Source organism: Drosophila innubila, assembly GCF_004354385.1.
Source record: "Drosophila innubila isolate TH190305 chromosome 2L unlocalized genomic scaffold, UK_Dinn_1.0 4_B_2L, whole genome shotgun sequence".
Taxonomy (NCBI): domain Eukaryota; kingdom Metazoa; phylum Arthropoda; class Insecta; order Diptera; family Drosophilidae; genus Drosophila; species Drosophila innubila.
This window is the reverse complement of record NW_022995372.1, coordinates 20,206,634-20,234,534: the sequence shown is the minus strand read 5'-3', so window position 1 is coordinate 20,234,534 and position 27,901 is coordinate 20,206,634. Positions and strand designations below refer to the sequence as shown.

Here is a 27,901-nt window from a genome sequence, read left to right as displayed (position 1 = left end):
AAACGTATTAGTCATACACCAGTTTTGGGCTATCTCACCAGTAAGTTCGATGTGCTCCGCTTGATTTCTTGGGAACAACGCAATAGATTGTGTTGAACAAGCTTTTTAGTGATGCCAACTTTTTAGAGCAAAAAAATTGCATATAACTTTGTTTTTGTGGGCACAGTTTAAAAAAAAAAAACAAAAGATAGCTGAAAATATATTTAAATAGCCTGATTTCCGGCTAATAGCAACTTTTAAACTTTTCTGGCAATCAAACATTGAAAATACCCAGAACTAGTTATAAAATAGATAAGTTGGCCACTGTAAAGCTTCAGGTGAAGTTTAATTGTCGTTAACAGCGTACTACGCTTAAGTAAATCAGCGTAGCAGATGGTTTAAATCTGTGCTGCGGTTAGGCTGTTGCACTCGCTATGACATAGCTAAAAGCTTGGTGTGCGTCTCGACTATTTCAAATAAGGCTATCTTTTTTAATTTCAATTATTCAATTTTGCAAATAAGGGTTTACAATATGATGCGATTTATATGACTTGTGCTTGTTTCATTTCCTGCTCTTTTTGATTTGGTTCGCAAAGCATTTCATGTATTTGGTTAGTCAAATTGGCCATCAATCGACTCTCGTTGTGATTAAAGAGATTACTTTCAGTGCATCCACTCAGAATACACTGACGCACTTCCTCCGCTTCGTAACAAAGTCCAACACGATTATGGTAGACCGTGGCCTCTTTGGCTTGAGGTAAGACAAACTTATAGTCGACATTTTTTAAAACCATTAATTCGGGGCACCACAAGTTACTTAGCTGCAAGAATAAATTTGGTCAAATTAATTTAATAAAATTAATTTTATCAATTTAATAAAAATAATTTTAAGAATTGTATCTAGTAAAAAGAAATTCTCACCATTGCATTTCCCTTGCTGCCATGTATTATGACCAAGTTACTGAGCTGCTCTTCGGTGCTGAGCATCAATCGAGCAATTCGATTGTCCTTGAACAACAACTCAATGTTGGCCGCCACATCGATACCCTCGTGATTTAGTTTTCCTTTTACCCTTATCGATTGTGGCACATCCTGATAAACAAAGAGTGCCAGCTGTATGGCATAGGAGCTAGATCCTTAGTCACGCCTGCATATCCCACCATTTTGGCCAATTCATTGGACAACTGCCAGCCCAATGAACAGTCCATATGTTGGATCCTCCCAAGCTTGGAGCTCTTTAGTTCACGGCGCAGCAAATTATAGGCGGGCAGGCAACGTGACCAAATGCCCTCCATCAGAAACAGGCCACGAGCCTTGGCCTTGGCAACCAGATCCACCACCTGATCCTCAGTCATACACAGCGGCTGTTCGCACAACACATGCTTGTCATGGTTGAGCATCAGGTGGCACAATTCACAGTGCATGGGATTCGACGGACAGATATAAACGGCATCTAAAAGTTATAGATTAAAAAATATTCTTACTTTTAACTTTATTCAATATTATATCATTAACATTGAACTAATAACATATAATGTTAAGTATCTGAATAATATTAATTGATTAAATAGTTAAATGTTAACTAAAATTAATTCAGATATTAAAATTATCACATATTTCACATTCAAATTCTCCTTACTACTTTATTAACTACTAACAAGTTTCCATTTAAAATCAGGTAAATTTCTGTCAACACTCTTCTGTAAATATTTTAGGTTGTTAATTTTTTTTTTTTAATCTTAAATGTATTTAAGATTAATTTTTATTACCTTACTTTTATTTCAAAACTATTAGTTTAATTTCAGAGTTCTTCTCATTTTCTTTTTCAAGAATCATTTTCTCTTAGTTTGAGCTGCTACTTCAACAGTAAATAAATGGATAAAAATATTCATGTACGTTTAAGAGCTTCTACTTTGACCTGATACTCACCGACATGAGGACATCGTGCGAGCTCCTCGAAACTCGTAAAGACATTAGGGACTTGATGCTTATCGGCAAAGAGCAGACCCCGTGATCGATAGGGGTCCACGCAGGATGTGATACAGTGATGATTGGGAGAAAGGACACTCAATGCAGTGGCAAAATCCTTGGCCATGAGCGTAACTGGCGCAATGCCCCAACGAACCTTATGCCTTGACTTCCTCTTCACATTGTCTTCGCCAGATTCATGGAGATTGCCGATCCACAGTTGTTGTGGGCGTGGCGTGCTAAGGCTGCCGCCACGCTCCATCAACTGTGCAGCTGCCCGCAAAGCTGGTGGGAAAGACGACATAGAGGGGAGGCTGAAAGATTAGCAGAGCAATTGTCAGCGCCTAATACAGTGAAAACTACAATGACGTCTGCAACGACGACGGCGTCGACGACGACGATGACGAGGACAAAGTCGCGTAAAATGCATTTCATTCATACAATTGCTATGGCAATTGCTTGGTTTATTTTATTTTTATTTCTATTTGTTTTGTTTTTTTTCCACGAATTGGCGAAATTGCGGGTGTTGCTGTTGGTGTTTTTATAGCCAACTGGTTGCTGCTGGGACAACTCGTAGTCGAAGTCAAAGTCGAAGGCGAAGTTTCCGTTGCAGTCTCTGTTTCTGTCTCTGTCTCTGTCTCCGTCTCTGCCCATTTACGTCGAAACGAAGACGACGATCGCATTATGTGGCGCTGTTTAGTAGCAGCGCCAGTCTCAGTTCCTCCATAATTAGTCATATTTGTTTAGCATCAAAACTTGTGAATGACTCTGGCTCTGGCTTTGACTCGGCCTCTGTCTCTGTGGATCAGTGGCTCAGTGGCTGCCAGAGATGAGTGCGTGCTCATCTCCAGACACGATGTTAAATGCTTTAGACATAATGTGAATTGAAGTTATACTTATTTTGCATAATCTGACAAGACTTAAGCCTATACACTAAAGGTTTCGTTTAAATTTCTCTTTTGAGTATTGGTTATTTAGTAAAGGAATTTTTCTTGTAATTATAAGAATCACTTAAAATACATTTTATTTAAAATTTATATTTAATTAATTAAAAAAGTATATATATACTCTTGATCAGGATCACCAGCCGAGTCGATTAAGCCATGTCCGTCTGTCCGTTCGTCCGTCTGTTTAAACGCGTCGATCTCAGATACCATAAGAGGTAGAGATTTCAAACTTGGTAAGTAGGTTCCTGGATGCCATACGCAGATCAAGTTTGTTTTTATTTTTGGATCGGACTACTATAATATATAGCGCCCATAGGAACAATCGGTCGAAAATCAAGTTTTAGAATGAAAAACTTTTTTGTTTTATGAGATATTTAAACCAAACTAATACAATAAGCATATAACTTGGTTCTATACATCCTGTCCAAAGTTGGTTTAAATTGGGCCACTATATTATATATCTGTCATAGGACCGTTCGGGCAAAAATCATGTCTTAGTATTAAAAACTTTTTTGTTTTATTAGATATCATTACCAACCTTATATAATATGAATTTAAGTTAGTCTTATACATTCTTACCGAAGTTTGTTTAAATCGGACCACTATATCATATAGATGTCATACGACCGATCGGTTAAAAACCAACTTTTGTACGAAAAAGTTTTTTGTTTTTTGATATATTTTAACCAAACTGTTAGAATATTCATTTAAGTTGGTTTTGTACATTCTGACCAAATTTGGTTTAATTCGGTTCCATATATCACATAGGAACAAATGGTCGAAAATCAACCTCAGTAATGTCGAGCGGGCTCGACTGTAACCGCCTACTTGTTGTTTTTTAACGTAAATTGGTCTAATTTTAAAACTAAAATATTTAAATCGAATATTCAACTGTTCCGTTTGATCAGTGTTAGATTGCTCTTAGCGTGTGATTGACATTGGAGTCGTGAGGATGCTTGGATCGTGTCACGCGCCCAGCACATCATGTTGGCCTGCGTCTGGTCCTGGCCAACTAAGGCGCTAAGACGTTAACGGCCATTTGGCGGCGCACTTTACGCTTTACGCTTACACTGGCGTTCTGTCAGCGCTGGATTTTCACTTTCTTTTAGAAACTGTACGTAGTTTACTGTAGTTGTTGTAGCTGCTGTTCATTTAATTTGTGTTTTTTTTTTTCACTTTTCAATAATTCGAATTTCGAATGCGTGCAACAATGTAGGCACAGTGCGAGCACGGACTGAACGTTGGCCGTAGGCAAGCGACAACAACAACAACAACAGCAACAACAACGGCAACAACAAAAAATTTGTTTATCTAATTAGCCATGCACCGGGCGACAGCAACATTTCACTTTGTTTATTGTGGATCGGTTTTCGCCTGCTTGAAAATGCACGGCAGGTGTCAGGCACCGACTGTGGCATCCACACAAGCTCCAAACTGTCCCTAACCCAAATGCAACTCATCAACAATTGAATGAAAGTGTTCTATGAAGCAACATTTTTTTCGCCCGGAAGTTTTGCGGTGAAATTATGGCGTTCAAGTGAAAGGTTTTTGCCTAATTTCTAGCGTCACTAAACGTGCTACGCATGGAAATGGCAACATGAGGGGGTTGATCGGCAAGGGGTGGGTGGCATTGGCGGCAAACCAAAGGCGGGCAACAAATTTGTGTGGTGTGCGTGTGTGATGACTCTTTCCACAACTCGACATGTTCATTAAAGCTGCGCAGCAAAAACAACAACAACAACAACAACATCAACAAAATACAAATTTGCATGCTGGCAACATAAATCGTTTGGCAAAATATTTAACAAGTCAACGGCAACAGTTGAAATCAATAAATTTATTGATACAATTTATACGCAGCGCAGGACGGGCTGGCAACATGCAACACGCAAGCGCTAATTAGAGGCAACAGCAGCGGCAGCGGCAGCGTGGCACTGTTGCAACCAGGGATCCCAACTAACAGTTAAGAGTTTGATATAATTAAAGATAACACAATTATAGAGGTTAATGGGGAAAATACAAGATATGCGTGGATTTTCAAATGATATATCTAGTAAACAGGATAAATTTGTACTTCAAATTTTATTTGTTTTTTATAGAAATTTGGTTCGCTTCCTAATTATTATTTTAATAATAAAGATTATAAAATACTAAATAAATTTCAATTTCAATATTGTAATTTTACATGCAAGTCCTATTTTAATTTTTGTATTATATAGACTTAAAGTAAAATTTAAGTTTACATTTTTATAAAACATATATAATACAATTCCAATAATACAAACTTATTAATAAATTGTTTTTTGTATTTTTGGTATATTCCTTCGATAATATCTATTTATTTTGAAAACTATGATTTTTAATTAAAATTAAAATGCCCCATATTATTTCCATATATTTCCACTATTTAAATAAAGTAAGACAATTTTTCTTTTTCATTTTTATAAAAATATTTTTAAATACGAATCTAAATTTGTATATTTAAAAAACTATAATCTTTGTGGTCCCTGGTTGCAACATTGCAGCTGGGGCGTGCAACAAAACTTAACCAAGTGACCAACTTGGCAGCATAAATTTATTTGTCATACAACAAAGCAAATGCCGACAACAAAGGGGCGCAAAGCATGAGATGGCTAAAGAGTGGGCAAGGGGGAGTAAGAGAGAGAGTTAGGTAGTGAGTGAGAGAGAGAGAGACAGAGTGAGGTGGCGGGTGTGTGGGCGTGTCAGTCAGTCAATGTCATATTTAGCTTGACAGCTTGCATTCTTCTGTGAAAGTCATTGTGGCAAGTTCGTTGCCTAAGTCTTTTGTTTTTTGGGCGAACTGCGACTTTTTTTATTTTTGGTGTTTGTTGTTGTTCGAAATTTTTGCAACATTCGCTTTAATTAACACATCAAGCTAATGAGCCGCGCAAAAAACAAAAATAAAAGGGGGAACTTACAACAATATTGAATGATTATTTTGTTTGTTGTTGTGGTTATCGCCATCGTTGTTGTTGCTGTTGTTGTTGTTGTTGTCACTGCAAGCTCTTTTAATGGCTTTACAAGTCTTATGCATGTCTCGGTGTCCACAAATCTCTTCGCAAATACGCACACGCCCAACAGCAGCAACAACAATAATAAAAACAACAGCAGTAGTAAATCAACCATAGTCACAACTCTGGCATTGGCATCATGACTCGACTGTCACAGTCTTGGCCACTGTCATTTGTTGTTGTTATTTCAAATTTTATTGTTGTTGCCTGCCTTAAGCTTTTAACATATTTTTCAATTTCAGTGCCAAAGAAATGTTTTCTCAGTTTAACGCCAAAGATCGCCTTTTTTTATGCAACAGACAAAACTTGCCAATTGTTGTTGTGTTTGCAACAAAAGCGAAAGTTGGATCAAGCGTTGACCGCCCAGACAGCAAAAAATAACAGCAGCACCAACAACAACAACAGAACAAACTTCTTATTCAGATGCAAGACAAACAAATCATTTAACTTAAAAATATGTACATAATATTAAATTATCTTACGATTTTAAAACTGAATTCCAAAGTTGTTTTTTCTTATTTTATGAAGTGTGTTAGAACTTTTACTAGAAAAATAAGGAACCCCATTTTATTAGAATGGATTTCAAGAAAAAAAAGAGGCAAGCTGATTTTTTATAGAAATTAACAAGAAGCAAAAAAAAAATAAATAAAAAATTATTGATTTTATATATAGTGCATTTTTGAACATTTCTCATTAGAATTAAAATAATGTTCAGAAACTTACACTTTTACGGTCATCTTAGATAGGTATTTAGTTTTTTTTTAATTTATCTTTAGAGATTCAATCTTCGTTTGTATATTTATATTTATATTTATTTTTAATATTTTACTTTATGAAAAAAAGGAACAGAAAATATTTCTTTGGTCTAATAGATAGATATGAAAAACAACAGCTGAACCAATTTTGAAAAGAAATTAATACATGCAGAAAAAATAGATTTAAGAAGTGCATTTATAAAATAAACAGTTGAATTGAAGTCACATCGCGTAAGTCTATGGTTTTTAGCGAAATATTGTCTCCGGTTTTCTGTATTTGATAATCCAAACTGGAGACAACTTCATGGTCACAGTCGCCAGTCAATCAGTTAGTCAGTCATTGAGTCAAGTAGTCAGTTAGTCAGCAACATGTTGCAGTGAAAAGTGAGTCTGTTTGCGGGAAAAAGAAGAAGTTGAAGAAGAGAAACAACTAAGCAAAAGCAATGCCAAAGCCAAAATCAAAGCCAAAGTCAGAGTCAAAGCCAAAGTCAAAGCCAAAGTTAGCAGCAACAAAAGCGAAAAGACGACAACTTTGCCGGCTAACTGCGACGTCGCAGTCGACGCATGTTTATTGATTCGCTTTGGTCAGCAAGTAGCAAGCAGCAAGTGGCAGCAACAGCAGCAGCGGCAGCGCTGTTGACGTCGCTGTCGACGTCAGCAGCGACAAGTGCAGCTGCCAATTGCAAAGTAAACGTCGCTTTGAGTTGTCTGGGCTCTTGAGTGCCGAGAAGAGTGAGGGGACGGGGAAGGGGGGTCTGGTGTCTGAGCCACAGTCTGGGCAGTTGTCTGGTTCGTTGTACTGGCAGAGCTGCCGTTGCTGCCGGCGTTGGCAGCATTTTGTGGCGCGTCGCTTCTTAAACAGTTTCGAATTTGAGTTTTGGCCAACACAACGCGAAATCAGTTAACAAACGGACGCGTTTTGAAACGGATGCAACGCAGCAGCGCAACGGCAACCAGCAACCAACAATCAACAACCAACAACCAATAAGCCAACAACAATCGAGTTTCCTGCTCCTCGACAAAACGGTGCGAATGACTCTTCGGTCCCGGGCCCAAAGTGTTACTCGTCGATGGTCGACCACATCGGGCGTCGTCGTTTAAAAGTGAAATTTACTGAATGAAATGAAATGTTTGACTGCTCCATGCAATTGGCATTGCAATTCGAATTAAAATTGGGAATGGGATTGGGATAAAGCCAGTGTTTTAATATTTATTAATCTGTGACAATTGAAGCTAAAGCAAAGCAAGAAATGACTGCGAATTAGTAAAACGATCAAGTGATTAACAAATAGAAAGGATAATTCCAAGAGAGAACCCCCCACAGATCAACTATCAACTACAATTTGTGCCCGCGTTGTATGGTAGGTATTCAAATTTAAGATGATGCAAGATCAAATAACAATTTCAAGCTGTGAATTTATTTGGATTTAATAGTGATAAATATTATTGTATATTTTGAAATTACACAATCGATTCAAATTTATTTTTAAATGATGGAAAATTTTAAAATAAAAGTCTTAAAGACATTTGAAATTTTTATTGAAAATTAAAATTCAATTATTTTTAAATTAATTTATAACTATGCTTATGTGAATATTGATTTACTTAGTTGTGATATATAATGAGGAAATATAGTATTACCCGTAAAAGATGTGAATAAACGTACAAACGTGTGTTGATTTTTATTGCTACGTCTTCTTATCTTAAATTAAAAAAAAAATTGTGTATTATTCATGCAACATGCAAATGCAACCTTTATTTCGAGGTTCACTTTTTGTTTGTGTGTTTCAAAGCAGTTTGTGTGTTTCTAAGTCTTACATAGCTCAGCATAGAAGTTTCATAGCACCGAGCTATTTAACTAAACTTATCGATAAATAATTTCATCGATTGTAATCAACGCACACAGCTGTCGATTGTTGTAAGTTTTTAATGTTTATGCTTTGGATTTTGCACTCTCAGCGAAATCGAATGTGCAACGTTATTTGCGCAAAGAATTAAGACGCTCCTCAAAAACAAACAGCGCAGCTGCAGCAGCATCAACATCAATAACAACAGCAATAGCAACAACAGCAACAAAATACACACATCACTCATACGCGGCGTTGACAGCGCCAAGCGCCAACTGTTTGAGTTGAAGTTGAAGCTGAAGTTGAAGGAAAAGGAGACAATACCAAACACTTGCATCTGTTGATTTAGCCAGCAATATGTGTGTATAGTTTTGTGTGTGTGTATTTATCTTTCACTTAAAGTGAAGATGACATTCTTTAAATGAAATTAACTGCCGGCAGCAAAAACAAACACTAACAACAACAAAACGGCTGCAAGTTGCTGCTGTTGCAGCAATTGTTGCTGCTGCTTTGGCTGCAATTAGTATTTGTCTTTGCTAATACGCTGCCATGTTGGTATGCATCCCAGTTTGTTATTATTGTTGTTGCTGTTGTTGTTGTTGACCAGTTGTTGTGGTTGCTTTTTATGTCACGCATAAAAAGTGTCGCACACTTGAATGAATCTTTTGGTTTTGATTTTGGCTTTGCTTGTCACTTAGTGTTGTTGTTGTTGCTGCCGTTGCGCTTGTTTGTATGTTTATTGGTCTGTTTGTTGTTGACTTTTTTACTATGTACACGGCATTCACAGCCGCCTCATTGGCTTAAGCGTCACTTAACGCTTTGCATGCAACTCAAATCGCGGATTCAATACGATTTCGATGCGATTCAATTCGTTTGGTTTTGTTGCATTGGGTTGGGCCAAGCGACGTTGTTGCGCTTTTAAGCATTTCAAGATTAAGTTGCTGATAGCTTTAAGTATCGAAAGTATGAGTATGAGTAGATTCAATGAAAATATTGACCATATAAAACAGAAAACAGTCAAAAAAAAAAGGAATACCCCACACATCGTCCGTCACATGATTGTTTACTTGCCATAGTCAATACTCAATACTCGGCGAAAATATGTCAAATGACAGACGAAAGACAAAAGCTAGGCAATATGCGCTTTCAGTGTACTTCTTCTGTCTACCTTTACTTTCTTTATCATGAACACATTCAATATTCAACATGCATAATTCACCATGTTATGTTCACTGTTAGCTGACAGTTGTTGGGAATGTTTCTGTTAAAATTAACATTGCATATTATGTTGACATAGGATATACAATAAGTTGCAAAGAGAATTAGCAAGCTTACAAGGATACCAAAAACTGGATTTACACTTTTTTTAAGTTCTTTTCGCAACCACTTAATTGTGTATAAATTTATTATTCAATATATGACATGTGCATGGAAATCAGCGAATTTTGTAATTATATTATTATATTATATAATTGTATTATAAAACGATAAATGTTTTGACTTCTAATAAAACAGACTTCAAAAAAAAGGAACATAGCTTAAAATAAAAAGGTTTCATAAATGCAAAGTTATCGAATCCTATTTAATTTAAACCCACTTTTATTAGGTAATAGAAAGTACAATGTAAAGGGTCTAGCGTGAGTTGCAGATTCATATGTAAATGCTAACTTACATTATGTGAAATGAACTAACATCATTTAGAAATACTTTACAGTGTGAGCATATTTGCGGTCTGTTAACTTAAAGCTCCACTGTTAACATCGATTCTTTAAAGCTAACACGTAATAGAAGCCTTACATTATTTAACGATTTACATGTTAGTTGGATCATCAAAAAAGAAAAAGAAACAATAACAACAATTACAATTAACATTAGCGCATAGCAATCTCAAGAGGCACTTCCTGTACTGTCTGCTGGCTGTAAAATAAACTCGTTTAACGTGGCCAACTGGCAGCTCATTCATGTAAACCTAGTAAAATATAAAATTAAATAACACAAAATTGATGTGTAATTAAATGAATTATGCAAAATAAATTGTAACCAGATTAGATTGAATAACTTACAAGACAACGTGTGATAATTGCAGAAGTAATAAAAGGCCTACAACAGATTTGATTAAATAAAGAGAGAGAAAGAGAGATTGAAGCAATCAGAATTGAAATCAAAATAATTAAGTACATCCACTGTAGAGCTGATGCTTTCCACTGTTCAACAACTTTATATAAGATCTTTATTGATTTATTGACTGATTTCTTTTAAGTCCTGTCTCTCTATCCTTTCTTGGCAAGTAATTGTGTCTTCATGTCACGCCCCTTAAATAATTAGGCATCTACGGTGGCTTCCTTACGAAGCTGTCTGTAAATTTTATTTGGTTTTAATTGCCGGCCGTGCAGAGATGTTTGCCATTTAATGGCTTTATTTATGCGTGTAGTAATCAAGTTAATTTTTACGATTGCCGCCAAGTGTCCGTCGTGCAGCAGCAACTAAAGCAACAACAACAACAACCTGTGGAGCCACTGTAAAATAAATGCAAATTTTGCTGCTGTTGTTGATTTTTATGTGCCAAAACCGAAACATTGTGCACAAATTTCACTTTCATTGGGGAACTGATGGCAACGCAGCGATTCAATACAGTTCCATTCCATTGATAGCCATACGTGGCCCTAAGGACATGTCTCAGAAAAGAGACACCACAAAACACAGTGGTGCTGTCGTTGAGCCGTTTTGAGAATGCGACCACCCAACGCCAGCTGAAAAGTGCCAAGAGTCCAAAGAGTCTCAGGAATTACGAGGCTGCTTTTAATTAAGTTGTCAGTTTTTCTCTCACTCCTCTACTTTTTTTGTTTCTTTCCTTCTTTCTCTCTGTCTTTCTTCTTTGTGTCCGTCGTACATTTTTGGTGAGAATGGAATTTTTTTAAGAAATGTGTTGTGGAAGATTTAAATTGTAACTGAAACAGTCTACTTAGTGTTATACGAGAAATACAGACGAACTTCTATACATTATTCTCTAATTTCAAGTTAACAGCAAGTCGGGTTAACTAAACTTCATAATTATAACTCAATTTTCTAACATGAAATGTAAAATAATATTTTAGTTTAACGTTAAAAAAAAATAATAAAAAAAAACAGGTTATTTAAAAATTAAAATGTTCTTACGTGTCAACATTAAAAAGCAGTATTTTAAATAAACAAGAGCTTACAAATTAATACAAATTTCAAAACAACACAAATGTGTTTTTATCTAATTAATAATTATAAGTACTTTGTTTGGTTAATATTGTTTTAAATTGATCATTAGTTTACATGACTCTGCAGATTTTCAAATCAGATTTCTTTAACAGTTAGTTTTATAACATAAATAATTTTAAATAAAAGATAGAGTTATATATTTTAATGCTTAAAACAAATTCTTAGAAATTAGGTGTTATTTTTTCATAGATCCACTAATAATACACTTTAATTCAATTTAAGTAAAACTAAATACTTGTTTAGCTGCGTGCAATTCAAGTTTGTTTCCTAAGTCTTTTGTATGTAATCGGCAGTAAAATCGTAATCGAACTAAACGTAATTTGCATTTACATTTACAGATAACCCGAACCGTGTTTCATGATGATTAGCGAACGGCACAAAACCAATAATTTGGTAACAATATTTTGTTGCTGGCTTTGTTTGCATGTTGCATGCCCCAGCAATTGTTTGGCTGATGAGGTGTTTGAGGTCTTGCCACAAACAGCGCAGACGACGACGACGATGACAACAAAGACGGCCAATCGTCAGGATGAAGTGAATGTCTTGGCCATTGTGACGCCCAATGCAACAACAGGTGAGAGAGATACAGAGAGTAGCGAAAGGGGAAGGGGTTGGGGGGACCTTGGGGAGCTGCCAATGAACTGCATGAAATGCCGCAAATATGAAAGATTTGCACTTTGATTTTGTTTTAACCGCCAAATGCCAACATAATTGACACGAGACCACAAAGATCCGAAACGAGACGAGAAGCGACGAGACGAGAAGCAATCATCTGTCCACCTGTTTGCTCTGCGTGTTATTATATATATAAATATATATGTTTTTTTTTGGTCAGATAAAAGCAGGGTGATGGGGGTAAGAAGACTATTTTAATGGCGAACATTAGGAGATGCAAACAATTTTAACGCAATCATGCGCGCTATTTTAATGTGGTGCAGACAAATGAAAGTGAAAACCACTTGGGACTTGGCGGCAGTTGGCAATTATGCAAGGCAGCAGGATAAATGGAAGTGCATTTAATCTTTCAGCAATTTATAATGCGTTCAACCCTCTTGACAACAACAAAAAAGACAGAAAAAGAAACAATTTGAAAATTGCCATTGATCATCTGGAATTTGTGGTTGTGTTCAGTTCCTGGTGCATGTCCTCACGTTGATCTACGCTCCATTCAAATGGAAAGCGATTTGTCTGGTTTTTAGCTAATAACTTGGCCAAGTTAACTACATGTCCGCCAATACCAATCGCACTCGTTGCCGCCCCATTGATCAGTCAATCAAACCACACTGATTGTTGTATGTGTGTGTTTGTGTGTGTGCTGTTGTTTGCCATTGGCCAAAAGTCTTGGCCATGATCCTCTAGCTGAGATTGCCAATTGGCTTTCAGGTGGGCGCACAGCCTGCGGTCTGTGGCTTGAACTATGACTTCAGTCTCCATTCTCCATTCAGATTCAGACTCCCACTACCATATGATCTAGCATTAGTTATAAGCCCACACTTGCATCCGTCGGCTCCATTCGATGTGGATTGCACTTGCCATGGGCAGCGACATAAAAATCAATTATATTCCCAGACTGCAGACAGCTGCGAGGTCAGCTTGAAAAGATCTTAATAGTCGTCAATTTTATTCAATTGGAACATTCATTTTATTCTAAATTTCCCTTAGACGCTTTTTGGGAAACTTTAAACTATCATAAATTTGCCATTTTTTAACCGATTTCCTTGCGAAATGTCATTTGAATTATTAATTTTGATTTTGCATAAAAATTGGAAAATTCATTTTTTTCCATCATGGTCCATTTTTTTCATAGTTTCCCTGTAAAGATTTATTGATAACTTAAAACTGACATCATTTTGTCAATTAATTTAAACCGATTCCATATGGAATGTCATTTTTGTCATAATTTGTCCTTAATTTTGATACTGTATCTATATTGAAAAATCTCATTTTTTTCAATACTATACCTTTTTCAATATCAAGGAAAAATCCTTGACAGTTTTTAAAAAATAATGACTTGGGAAAACTCGATATTTCTAACTCGATGACGGTTAATCGACCAAAGGATTCCATTTTTATTCGGTTTTAAACTCAATTTACAGTTTGTATTTACATTACAATTAAGTGTATGGCTTACTTTTAAATAATAGGCTAATTAAATTTACTTATATTTCTCTCGCCAACTAGATAACTTTGAAGAATAAATAAGTGTGGTTTTTTAGACGGCTAATAACTACTTAGTAGAAATCGTTTCTCTGCAACTTCTTAGACATTAGCTATCAGAAAAGCCATGAGATTGCGCTAATATCCAAAATGTATATATTTTTGTTATATAAGACACTGTCTTGAAGAGTATCGTTAAGTATAGTTTAGTAAGTAAGTATCGCTATACCCTCGCTTGGTGGGGTGTCTTGATCAAGTGACGGTGTAAAAACATTTGTTAACACTTTAACGAGTTATGATTTGGCACACTCTCAGTGTAGGCCAAGTTGCCACCTCATCTCCACTTCCATCTCCGTCTTCGTCTCTGTCTCCGTCTCCATCTTGATCTCTGCCTGGGGGCAACTAATGGTGTGGCAATTAAAGTTGCACATATACCAGTTAATTGATGCAAGCTTCTCATTCATTTCAGCACCACGCTCGGATCCCAACAACAACAACGAGTGGCGACCATTGGGACACGGGGATCCACTGCAAAATGATCCCACCTATGATTACAGTCCTCCAGCCTTGGATCGTGTGCGTTATTGGGCGGAGAATAATGCGAGTAATCAGGATGCGAGACAGAAGTTGCCACTTGAAGTGCTGCGCAACAAGACGAAGAGCGAGATTCTGTTGCTGGGCGTGGCAAGTGAAAGGGATCGCTTGAGGACGGGCCAGGTGAAGTTGATGTCGCCTTATGCCCAACAGCATCAGCAACAACAACAGCAACAGCAGCAGCAGGCCAAGTATGCGGCGATAAGAAGAAGCTACTATGCACCACAACAACAACAACAACAACACCAACAACAACACCAACAACAACACATGCCACACACACATTTAATGCCACCGCCCATGATGATGAAGGGCCTGGGGCATGTGGAGTATCGTCACAGTGTGATGAACTCACCCAGCAGCAGCTCCTACATGAGCCTCAACATGGGCAACAGTTACAGCTCCTCCCCCGCCTCCTCCCCCAGCAAATCCATGAGCTCCACCCACTTTTATAGCAGCCCCTTGACCTCCTCGGCTACCTCCTCCTGGTATTCCCATGCGCCCAGCATGTCCAGTTTGCCGCAACGCATGAGCCACGGCGATGCACATCATCAGGAGTCCATGCAACACTACAGCTTCTCCAGGCCCAACTCCATACATTCACATGCGTCCACGGGCAACAAACAGGTGGCACGCAAGCCTTGGCTCCACGAGCTGCTGCAGAAGGAGCTGGTGAAGCCCACGATGAGGCAGAGAATGAAACCCACCATGCCGGCAACCAAGTACTTAATGGGCACCACCAAACCGCAGCAATCATTCACCGTTCCCACCTATGCACCCTTGACCTATGCACCCGTAACCTTTGTGCCTGGGCCGCCCACCATAGAAACGCCCACCACGAGCAGTCCACCCATCCCCGAGCTCTACATCACGCCCACCACACTGACGCCCACTGTCAGCTCCGGCTTTCGACCCATGATGTTGTCCAGTTTGGGCAGCACAACAGCAACAACAACAACAACCACAACAACGCCACCGACAACGACAACGTTGAGCAGCTCCAGGCTGATGATACCACAGACGAGTAATCTGGCCAGGCGACCCACTGTGGCACCCGCTCCAGAACTCACCACCGATGCACTTTTCTCGCACTACAAGCAGCCGCCGAAACCGCTTTTGGGTCCCATGTATCTCATCATTGAAGGTCACTCCAAGGTGAAGACCTATGGACAGAACGAATTGGATCCGCATAGTCCAAAAATAGTGCCGGTGATTTCGAAACGTGAGCCGGTGGTGCGGATTGCGGATCCCAATGAGAAACGCGGCACGGTGGAGACCTATCAGGTCAAGCATTTGCATACCAAGACAATTCCGCTGACAACAACAACAACAACAACAACAACGACAACAACAACGCCAGCAACAACAACGACAACAACCAAGGCGACAACAACCACTGTGAAACCAACTGCAATTAGTTCCAAGAGCAGTTCAACAACAACAGCAACAACAACAACAACGAATACGCCGCCCAGTGGCGTTCAAGATCTGCTCAGTTTGCTGGATAACATGTTTGCCGATGCACAAGAGATTGTCGCCAGCACAGAGGCGGCCAAGACCATCTTAAAGCCAGTGACAACAAAGTTGATGCCACAGCAGCCGGAACCGCGAATTGCCAGCAAAGCTAGCAGCATAGAGAGTCTGCCAGAGGAGGAGCAGAAGGAGAAGGGAGAGCAGGTCAAATATGGTTCAGAGATCGCGACCAGCACGGAACCTGAACAGCCGCCGCGTGCCACTCGACAAATCTTTGACTATGATCAATTACCAGAGTCGCGTATTAAAGCTAAAGACAAAGACGAAGACGACGACGACGACTACAATGATAATGATGATAACAATGATAATAATGATGAGCAAGCTGAGCTGGAGGATGGCAAGTTGCTAGAGGATGCCGAACTGGACAGTCTGGATGATGTGAGTGAAGATGAAACGTCAGATAGTGAACATAATTTACTCAAACGCATCGATAAATTTGTCGATGATGTGGATGATGGAGACGATGACTTGGATGATTTGATTGAGGGTCTGTCGCCTGACGATAACGATAACGATGATGATGATGATAACAATGATAACAACGATGATGATGAGAAGCAGCTACATTAACATTAGTTATTAATTATTATTTTCTTAAAACTGCGCTCTATACCAAATCTATCAGAAACTTTTTTTCTAACATTTAATTGTTTAAATTGTAAATAAATAAGCTTTAAAGAGTGGATCGCATGTGGATCTAACATTATTAGTTTATACTGTTGTGCGTATTGTAATTTAAATTAAATTATTACCAATTCTCTTGTTTTTTAGTTATTAAGTGTGCAATAATTTGACAATAAAAAAACATTACAATAATTATTTTAAAATATATCTGTTGCTACTATAAAGGTATATACATTCGCTTACTAAGCAAGCAGTGCCAAAAGCTTTAGCATAGACATACACCGAGCACAGATCACAAGCAGTGCTCTCTCCTTTTACTCTGTCAATTTGTGTATGCGCTATTTGGAACTGCAGCATATATAGTAACTAAACTTTAATTTGTGCATAAATTTGTCAGCAAAGAAACTTTACCATAATTATATTTTTAAAAGATAATTCCGTTGCAGCTGTAAAAATTAATGCATTTGCTAACCAAGCTATCAGTGACAAAAGCTTCATCACAGACACACTGAGCACAGATCACAAGCAATACTCTCCCTCTCTCTAGCTCATTTCATGCGCTCTTTGGAACTGCAGTGTATTAATCAAACTGGATATTTGCGTGCGCTCTCTACGCTGTCTCTCTTTCGCTCCCCCTCTGATTAGACTTGCGAGTATGTTAGCATGTATTTCATTATTAATACTCTGCAATTTCGCTTTGTTTATTTCTGTTTCGATTTTCCCAGCAACAGTTGAGAATTTGTCGTCGAAGCGAACGGTAAAACACAAACCGCTTGCAACGTTCTCTGGAAGAAGCTCCATGCGCGTCGTGGGTGACAAATCACAAGAATTAAACTAAATTGTACGTCAAGTGCCTAAATTAAGAAACAAAAGTTCCCAATTCCAGTCAAATTACTTGTACTGTATTCAATTTAAACAAATAAGATTCGTTTTTGTTTACTATGCAAAGCAAACCGCTAAAAAAAATTTGTTACTGTTTTTTATTTTGTTTTTCACTTCGGTTTCGCTTTTGTTTCCATATAAGAGAGCGACGAAGACGGAGAGCATGAGAGTGAAAAGTCGAAGCAAAAGCGCATGCTGAAATTATTAAAGTGTAAAATGTTGCAGTATCCGCCTCCTCTCTCTCCCATTTTCATTCTAACGAAACACATTTTGCGAACAGGCTAAAAAGCAGCAACAAACAAATGCATAAAACACGTGTAGCTTTTGCCCATTTTTTTTATGACTCAGCCACTGTTTATAGATAATAAATTGATAAAAAATAAAGACTCAAATATGCAACTCACCCGCACATTTTGGACTTTGAAAGTGTGACTAAATGGGAAGTATTCTGATCAGACAAACGCACAGTGCGTGTGTGTGTGCGTGTGTTAGTGTCTGTTGGTATAACCTTGATTTGTCTGCTAGTGAGTCGAAAAAAAAATATTTGAAATACATACCACAATTTTCGGCATTGGCGTCTCGTCAAAAAACAACAAAAACTAACCAAACAAACTCCTTAAACATAAACTGGTTCAGCAAACGGCTGTGCAAAAACCCAAACAGAGAATAGGCAGAAAAACAGAGAGAGAGAGAAAGAGAGAGACAAAAATCTCTTGCTAGACTTTGTTAATGTTAATCGGAAAACAAAATTCGAATTAGAAAAGAATGAAATGCTGTCCGCGAGAGTTTATCAGGCAAATGTCAGACGACGTTGATAACATTGCGATGCTAGACAGCCAGCATTTACTGATAAGCCGGCAGAGCATTCTTTTTTTGTCGATTAGTGTGACCATTTAGCATGCGTTTACAATGTAATCAGTAAGCATATCAGCAATGAGACACCCACAGACATGTCTGGCTGGAAATTTCTAGTTGGAACATGTATAAAAAATTGACTGAAAATGTAATATTAGTGTCTCATCTTTGACATTGCATTACTGACCTACTTTACCTACAACTCAGTGCAGTTCTCGCTAAAAGATTCAACCGGTTTGCCGGCATAATTAGCTGACCATGTGCATCCATTAATTGCAAGTATAAAAGTACACAAAAATATGTCTAAAATGCATTTTAAACAGCTTTTGAACGCACTACCAAAAAAAAGTAACTTTTATGAATTTTTTACTTTGTTGAAAATTCTAAAAATACACATTCGATTAACGTAAATTAATCCAAAGTTCAAAACTTGAGTTTTTCCCATGAAACCAAATTAATGAATTTTATTTGTAATTTTTTTGAGAGAGCGAGAAAAATTGCCATTTTTCTCACTTATCTCTAAAAATGTTTTTATTAAAGACCACAGATATATGATATCAGAGTGTCAATGCCCTTGCAAGTAAACGAAAAGTTGTAAAAACCACAGCAAGCACCTCAAGCATACTTTCTTCATGCTTCGTCTACATGCATGCGCATACATATAGATACGTTTGGACCAGATATAAAGATACGTTTCGAGCTGCAGTTGCCTCTGTACTTACACAGCAGGAGTGTTAATCTCTACAATGTAGAATTAATCAAGTCACGTCACGATGACTCGACTTATTACGCATGCACTTTACAAGCATGAAAAAAGACATGAATACTCACTACATATATTCGTACATACTATATGTATCTGTATGTGTAAGAAGGGCAGTTCAATGCACGACTTTTTATAGCATACATACTAAATTTTCGGAACACTTTTCGTTTAATCAGAAAAAAAAAGTAAAGTATTTACAGTGTTCAATTAGCTGTCATATTTATCGAAGATCCTTATCAATGTTTACGAATCGTAAAATTAAATAACATATACAGTAGGTTCAATAATTGTTTTCACTACAAAAAATTCACATATATAACTTCGAAAAGAAAAACCTTGGTTTTTATTCTCTTTCTTAGTTTATTATGTTAGTGGTTCTTAGAAACATTTTTAAGAAAAAAAAACCAGATAAGTGATTTTATTATTTTGTCAATACAATTATCTGACTAGCTGTATGTACTTTTTGGGTCTACAAATGACGTAGAGAACTGTTACTTAAGCATTCATTAATTGCGATAACCTACAAAACACTGTGATTCAATGTTATTCTAACACTATTTTAATCCAGAAATACGTTCAGTAATTGTTTAAACAAATTCTTAATCAACACTTGTTGTGAGCAGTCGCCATTAACTATCAACAAGTTACGTAACAAAAACTAATATATATAATATGTATATGTTTTCGAATCTAAGAGAGAATACTTAGTATATTTGAAGAGTGTCAAGTCCAGTCAATTAATTTAATGTATGAATAAAAGGGCTTGCCGGTCAAGTTGGTATTTTAAATGTAGGAACAAACAATCAGTGACGGTAGGACAGTAGTTTTAAGTAGCACAACGTGCATTAGATTAAACTTTGGAAAACACCTGGCGCAGCGTCATTCAATTTAAAGTTCTGCAGTAAAAATAAAGTTGTAAGCTAAAAAAACAATTTTAAATGAATTTTAAAATTATTAGAACAGCTTTGATAAACAGTTATTGTATACGGAATACAAATTGTATAAAATTTGTTAATAAATGTATATCTAGTAGTTTTGTGTTTTAATATTATCTTCTTTAAGCTCGTGTCATTGGGCATGAGTTTGCTAACTGAAACAAGTTAAGAACTGATTGCTCTATTACCCAATAAATTTGTCTTATTTGTAATTCAAATTGTGATCACCTTGAGTGTCAAACTATGCACAATGCTTAATCTTCTGATCGCGTAACAATCGCAACTTTAGCAACTGCTTATCACAGTTCAAGCTACCTGTATTTGTGATCAGATGATAGTTTCTATGTATTTGTGAGCTTGAGTCGGACTATGTAAATATCAGTTTACCTGATCGACTCTCTCGCGTACTCAAATGAACTTTGACCGCAAATTATTGTGAAGCAACTGTGGTTTTCGTATTAAAATATCAGTAATTGTTATTAAGTTGCATGTTTGTTCAAGTAAAACAAGTTTAAAGTTTAATTTTAGACTAGTTTTGATATGATCGTTTCGATCTGTCGGATTAGTTAAGCAACACTTTGATAAAGTTTATAGAAGTCTCCCCTCCAGACTGTTTTATTTCAGAGAATGTTCAAAGCGAATCACAAATGTTTTTCCTTATCAGTACTTTGTATATTGCATTTTTTACTGCCAAAAATAAAATAAATGAAAAAAGAAATGCTTGCGATAAGATTTGCGAATGGTATTTGAAAAGTTGGTGCTACTTGAGTTGAAATCTAATCAATGTTACCTTAACAAATAGCCGACCAGAAACCAGAAACTGAACCAACCAGCCATGACAACAACCAAAGATCCCAAGGAGCAGGGAGCGAGCCCAGCCCCACAATCCCAGAAGAATGGAGTTGCCGGTGGACTTATGAAGCGTCTGAGACGATCTGCCTCCGCAACGGAACACAATTTGAGCAATCTGCGGAATCGCAAGTCAACGCAGAACCTCTTCGATCAGCATGGAAATCCCATAGACTTGAAGCAGTATCGCAAGGTGCTCGATAAGGATGAGAATGGTAATGGGACCAGTGAAAAGAAGCTACGCTATCGACGCACCCAAAGTGTCACACGTGCCGAGGAAATATCCAACAAGGAGGCCAAGCAGCGCAAGGCACAACCCGACAGATCGTAAGTGCTCCTAAGACTCTACATATTATAAGAGTTCTCTATTGCTAACATATTATTTCTAGCATACATCGTCCCCGCGATTCATTGTTCTCCTGGAGCTCGGGCTTCACGAACTTTACAGGTCTGGTTAACTGGGGATTCCTGCTTCTCTGCATTGGCGGCCTGCGTTTAGGTCTAGAGAATTTACTAAAGTGAGTGCAATGAATTTCTATTTTATATAATACCGCATGTTTTATTGATTTATCACCTAATAAATATAGCGATAAACATTTTAGTTTTGGAGATAATTCAAAATAAATTTCTCGATAAAGCTCTTGTGTAAAATTTGATTTTTCATAACATGCGATCATTTTGAGCAGCTTATTTTCTATTATATTTGATGACTTTCTTTTATCTAATATATCATAACTTTCAGATATGGCATACGCGTTAATCCCATTGACTGGTATTTCTTTCTAAGTGGCCGCAATGAGGGCGAAGGTCACAATGCCCTACTCCTAATCATCTGTAAGTGTACATAATTCCAAGTTTAGCTCTATTATTAACTAAAAATTTCCTTTTATAGACTCTATGGTTCACATATCACTTTGTCTGGCTGTTGAAAAGGGTCTCGCCTTGGTAAGTAAATCCGATATTTCATTCTCAAGTTAGTTGAAAATTTAGTCTTAACTCACTCTGCGAATTTCGACTGCCAAGTTGACAGATCTTGCGGCCAAATGTTTTGATCAACCTTCGCATCACGTAACTCGGCTGCTATCAAAATTTTAATTTTAAATTTGGTTAATTTAAGTCGAAAAGAGAAACATTTTTAAGACAGCAGATTCATGGCAGAGCAGATCCTTCCAATTCTCCAGTTAATCCAGATGGTATTGCAATAAAACAGTTTCTCTTTTAGCAGTAGTATCAGGAATATCAGATATTTCGAGTTATTCCCGTAACATAACATTTATGTATAGAAATTGATTACATGATTACAATCATTACACTTATAAACAAATCTTGTATGACATTTAATAATTGGTGTGTGTATATATGTGTGTATGGATGAGTGTGTTTGTTTGCGAGGTATGATACATATATAAATCCATGATTTAAGCAATACGTACGCCCGCTTGATCGCAATATTTCTGTAGTATTTGTTTGCTTTCCGCTGCCAAAGGTGCCAGCAATGTGGACAATTCACCTGGTCGACTTTGCGAGAAGTTGGACAAAGAGTTGGCCAAGAACTGTCGAGCATCGGCAATTTCGGCCAAATGATCCACTTGCTTCGGCTGGGCAAAGGAGAGCTGCGAAAATGCCGCCTGATAACCGGGTTCAGCATCAACAGCAGCATTGCTATCGCCTCCAGCACCTTCTCCATCCAAGTAGGGCAACTTTTCAGGTGGTCGCTCGAATAGATCGATGAGTGCGTGAAGCAAACGTGGCCAAAACGCTGCATATTGGCCCGACAACAATTCTTGGCATTCGGTGAGCATTTTGCTAACTCCGACAGCTACCATTTTACGTTCCAAATCCTTGCTGACCTTGGCCATATCCGTAATAAAGACACGCTCCAACAGCATGCCAAACATGCCCGGCTGTATCTCATCAATTAGCTGCACCAATGGACTTGCGCCAATTTTGACCACATAGAAGCAGAAGAACACGATGATTCCGTTCAGATATTTAGCTGTCTTCGATAGCGACAGACGCTGGAAGAGCAACCCAAAGATTTGCCTCATGCTCGCCTGCAACTCGGCGGCATCATAATAGAATAACAAATTCTGCAACAGATAGAATCCTTCGTGATCATTTGCCTTGGATGCAATCATCTTTTGGAATATGCCAAGGATGCCATTCTAAAAAGATACAACTTTGTTAACCGTTTTCTTAGTATGAATATCACCCCATGTCTTACCAATTTGCCAAGGGCCTGAATCTGTGCGGAACCCTGTTTAATGAAGGTCGACAGCAGGCGAATCAAAGGCGTCACATTGCCTCTGCGATCCCACAGAGGTGGAGCTAGCAGGCAGGGGAACAGTGCCCAATAGGGCTCCGGTATGGGACCGCTCGCCTCGCGCACCTCCAACAGCACCGACAACATTTGGAATACATAGGGCATAAACTCGGTAATGTCCTGCTGCAGGATACCCTGGAAAACTGGAAACAAGGCCTCCTCAAATGAGCTGACCGCTGAGGCGTCCGCTTGGCAGACGATTCTGCAATACAAAATTTGTTACAAAGATCCTAAAAAATAATCTCTGGTAACTTACTTGATGGACAGCGACAGAGTCTCGAAGAGATAGTGATTAAAAAGAGGACGCGATGGATTCTTAGCCACGAATGTGAGAATCTCGGTGAGGCGTGGCAATGCAACGGCCATAAAAGGCATGGCGCCTGCTTGCAAAACATGGAAACTGCGCATGATGGCTATAGAATGATATAGACGTTGATTACCCAATTCATTAAAGTCGCTTTTGGGTCACCTTCAACTTACCCTTCATCACATATTCGTTCTCGGCGGATCCCGAGAGTGCGAGCGTGGCAAACAGTCCACTGACCAATTGATTCGAGTGTGGTGTAAGTATCTGTGGTCCAAACAAGAGCGCATTGCTTGCATCCCGCATGGTCAATATCTTCTCCAGTGAGCAGGCCGCATAACTGTGCACCACAATGCTCTCGGCGGGCAGATGACGTATAAGTTGTGGTAAACAGCCCGCCAGTGTCTGCGGTCCCAACAGACTTCGGAAGACCATGACATATTTGATGGCAGCTGCTTTTAGAACTGGAAGTTCATTGACTGCGAAAAGAAAAATATATAAACAGTGGGTAAATCTTTCAAATGCAACTTGTACTTACCATTGGGTCTCTGCAGTTCGGGCACAATGTGCTCGGCACAGAATTGTGGCAATGGCACCAGCTCCGAGCTCTGGGTTACGCCATGCTTTTGTGTGCCTCCGCGCGATGCCCATGATGTGACCAAATAAATGGCCGTATCCTTGGCACGCCAATTGGTAGCCGGATTCTCTTTATACTTGGCCAGCAAGATTTCCATATATTGACCAAAAATGCCAAAGATCTTTTGCTCAAAGTTGATGGAAAGTGTTTTGACCAAATCACAGGCGGCCCTTCGACGAGTATCTATATCGGAGCCCTCAATGTCACGGCGGATATACTCATCTGGGCTATCCTCGAAGAGCTCCTCGTCCGAAGGTCTAATGTCCAGATTGGGTATAACAACCTTCTCGCAAATGCGGGCCAATATCTCCGGATTCTCAAAGATTCCATGGTAATGCTTGCGTTCAGCAACCACAGATAGAAATTGCAGCGCATTCGAAACGAGCTAAGGGACGAAAATGAATTACAAGATAAAAAAGACAATACAAAATCTATATGTTACCATCACTTACCGCATCGTATTTTGTGTGCAGACTGGTCTTCACCAGCAGCTCCCAGACAGCAGTGACAAACTGTTCCATGTACGGTTTGAATTCCTCATCGTATTTGCGGGCATAGAGACAAATGTTCTCACAGACCTGAGAGCGTAAATGCTCCAAGACACCAGCATCCTCGTCATCATCGGTGCGTAGACTGGCCACATCCACTGCCAGTTGTTGCAGGAAGGCGCCCATCCAAGTGTTCATGTTGTCCTCAAAGAACTCGGGCAGATCCTGCGAGTTGAGCGAGAAGAACACCTTGTTGACCAGCACCAATGAGCTATAAATGACCTTCAAGGCCTCCGGATTGCCCTCGTGCATTGTTCTCAACTGCATTGTGGCCTGCAATAGATCCGTCAACGGCTTGGCCATGCGATCCAGCACAAATTTGATTTCTTCCCACAACGATTGTGATTTAAATTCAAAGCGATAACGTTTAAATAGCGAATGCGCCGTTTGCAATATGCCGTTGATAACATTGAAATCGCCCGAGGCAAATTTCTCAACCATTTCGTCAATCAATTGGGGCCATTTCTTGGGAAAATCATGTTTACCAATAATGCTCACCGCATCGCTCAGTTGCTTCTGCAACGCCGTCGGTGAGTGCAACATCAATGTGACAATCAAAGTTTTGATCGTATTGCGATCACTTTCGTGTATGCGATCGGGCTCATCGCTATCCTCGTGAGCGGCCCAGTTGCGTTTCACATAGTTCTTGAATGCAATGGCGCCCGCCACCCTTATGGTCATGTCCATGCTGGCCTTGTCTATCAGATTGAGCAACAGCACTGGATAGTTCTGTTGCCCTTCCGTTGACTCCAGCAACTTTTCCGCTGCAAGCATAAATAAATGTTAATTATTCACATGGTCAGACTTGCAATAGAGGTTCCCAAATGGAACACATTTTATGCACCGCTAATGCAGCCGCATCGCCGCCTTTTTCCCGCGCGTGCATAAGCACATCAAACATCACTCGTTCTTCCTCTCTCTCTGTCTCTCTCATTTTCTTACTCACACACACACGTACGCATGCTCTCTCATACTCACAGGGCCTGCGGACATTGGGATCCGCGCTGAGCGTCTGTTGCAAATAACCGGCAAGCAATTGCAAATTGGCGTCGGTGACTTCCATGTTGTTTGTTATTTCTATTTAATTAAATAATAATATCACGTTGGCTATTACGATTTTGATTCTGCTTGTTAAACTATATTTTACAACATATAACGAAATTGCGCACACAAAGGAGAAATACACCAGCGTCGTGCGTGCGAAACGATGAAATGACGAATGTGTAGAGTTGTAGGGTCATTTACCATCGATAACAAAGATTAACGATAGCTTATTGCTTATCGATTGCAACATTGGTGATATATCATGAGCGCTCACGCGATTATATTAATTGTTTAAATTTAAATCATCGATATAACGTAAATTTAAATTGTGTCTTTTTGCAGGAAATTATTTCCGAGGGTCTTGGTATGTCTATTCAAATAATAAACATAGTTGTGTCGGTTTGTCTGCCTGTCGTCATTATACATCTGAAAGGATCTGCCTTTAGCATAAGTGAGTATGCCCTAAAAGCACAAAGTAAATGTTTATTAATGCTTATCTTGGTTTACAGTGGGTGCAACAACGGTGTGCTTCTTTTATTCCGTGTTGTTTTTGAAACTCTGGAGTTACGTGCAGACCAATATGTGGTGTCGCCAGACTTACTACCAAAGGCAGCCACGTGAGCGAAGACCGAGTATCACATTGGCCGAGCTGAGTAAGTTCTTTGATTATCCTAAAAGCTAACACATAATTATACATTGATTCTATTTGGTTAGGAAAAAGGAACTTAAAAGACGGCGAAGAGGATGAAGACATTACGAAACTGGTGCAATATCCAGAGAATTTAAGCTACAAAGATATTATGTACTTCTTGTGCGCTCCCACACTTTGCTACGAACTCAATTTTCCACGTACATCGCGCGTCCGTAAACATTTTTTGCTAAAACGTCTGCTGGAAGTGCTTGTTGGTGTGAATGTGGTAATGGCCTTGTTCCAACAGTGGATAATTCCCTCAGTGCGAAACTCTTTGATACCTTTCTCAAACATGGATATTGGGTTGGCCACTGAACGTTTACTTAAACTGGCGGTGAGTTAATTTTCCTATTATTAAGTCTCCTTTTCATATGTATTTTATTTGTATAGCTACCCAACCACTTGGCCTGGTTGTGCTTCTTCTATCTGATGTTCCATTCATTTTTAAATGCCGTTGGTGAGGTTTTGAACTTCGCAGACCGCAATTTCTACTGTGATTGGTGGAATGCCAACAATATCGACACCTTTTGGAGAACTTGGAATATGCCTGTGCACAGATGGTGTGTGCGACATCTCTATATTCCCGTTGTGCAGATGGGATATTCCTCACGCCAAGCTTCAACAATAGTCTTCCTTTTCAGCGCCTTTTTCCATGAATATTTGGTAAGTTTCTTCTAAAACTTTTGTTATGCTCTTATAATTTATATTTTTGTATTTCTTTTGTATTTAGGTCTCTGTTCCATTACAAACATACAAAATTTGGGCGTTCCTTGGCATGATGGGTCAGATTCCTTTATCAGCCGTTTCCAAGTATATCGAGCGTCGGTTGGGTCCACGCATGGGAAATATAATAGTTTGGGCATCCATTATTTTGGGTCAACCGCTGTGCATCATGGCTTATTACCATGACTATGTCATTACACATTTCCAGACTGCGCTCAATGGCACTGATTTTCAGAACAGTTAGACTTTGGGGTATATAATTTGGTCTGTACTTTTTTAATTTATAAGCCAAGTGCAAGTTGGGGAAACTTGAATGCCACATACAAATCAATTTTGTAGTCTTGAACATGTTGCAGTACTGAGTAACATAAAACGATTGTTATTTAATGCATTTGTTAATGATTTTAAGAGTCATGTAAATAAAGAGAATGGATATTGAATTGGTTTATCTTTCTTGTATTATCATCCAATTTGGCGCGCTTTTATTTCAGCTCACTCATCGCATATCTCTCTCATGAAACACTATCGATGAATTACTAGTCATCGATAGCCTGAGATATTAAATGTTATCAGAAGCCGGTTAACAGCTGCTAAATTCCAACTCAAGCCCATATTCTTATTAAACATTTTGTAAATCTGTTTAACATTGAAGTGCA

The 27,901-nt window shown here is 38.5% G+C and overlaps 4 protein-coding genes across 5 annotated transcripts; 2 read left to right on the top strand and 2 right to left on the bottom strand.

Moving 5' to 3' along the window:
* Nucleotides 1-456: 456 nt before the first annotated feature.
* Nucleotides 457-22,157, bottom strand: LOC117779456 (trans-1,2-dihydrobenzene-1,2-diol dehydrogenase). Its single transcript, XM_034615660.1, is given in 5 exon segments — nt 457-800; nt 901-1,106; nt 1,109-1,432; nt 1,909-2,232; nt 21,977-22,157. Coding segments are annotated over 5 exon segments (1,197 nt in total). The 5' UTR covers nt 22,041-22,157; the 3' UTR covers nt 457-521.
* LOC117779492 (uncharacterized protein DDB_G0290587) lies at nt 12,279-16,681 on the top strand. The gene is made up of 3 exons (XM_034615709.1): nt 12,279-12,351; nt 14,404-15,862; nt 15,947-16,681. Exons 1-3 carry the CDS (start codon nt 12,279-12,281, stop codon nt 16,632-16,634), a joined length of 2,220 nt encoding a protein of 739 aa, XP_034471600.1. The 3' UTR covers nt 16,635-16,681.
* Nucleotides 17,395-27,685, top strand: LOC117779455 (diacylglycerol O-acyltransferase 1). 2 transcript variants are annotated; one of them, XM_034615658.1, is made up of 10 exons: nt 17,395-17,529; nt 20,929-21,302; nt 21,365-21,493; nt 21,718-21,809; nt 21,868-21,920; nt 26,174-26,282; nt 26,341-26,484; nt 26,546-26,856; nt 26,913-27,185; nt 27,253-27,685. In XM_034615658.1, the coding sequence occupies exons 2-10, from the start codon at nt 20,962-20,964 to the stop codon at nt 27,487-27,489; spliced, it is 1,689 nt and encodes a 562-aa protein (XP_034471549.1). In that variant the 5' UTR covers nt 17,395-17,529; nt 20,929-20,961; the 3' UTR covers nt 27,490-27,685. The 2 variants fall into 2 exon arrangements, with proteins under 2 accessions (XP_034471549.1, XP_034471550.1); XM_034615659.1 differs by having other exon boundaries at nt 17,409-17,529; nt 20,944-21,302.
* Nucleotides 22,222-26,009, bottom strand: LOC117779454 (exportin-2). Its single transcript, XM_034615656.1, has 7 exons — nt 25,766-26,009; nt 24,692-25,551; nt 24,141-24,624; nt 23,779-24,081; nt 23,555-23,711; nt 23,200-23,500; nt 22,222-23,140 (listed from the first exon to the last, which is right to left on the bottom strand). Exons 1-7 carry the CDS (start codon nt 25,848-25,850, stop codon nt 22,394-22,396), a joined length of 2,937 nt encoding a protein of 978 aa, XP_034471547.1. The 5' UTR covers nt 25,851-26,009; the 3' UTR covers nt 22,222-22,393.
* Nucleotides 27,686-27,901: the final 216 nt, after the last annotated feature.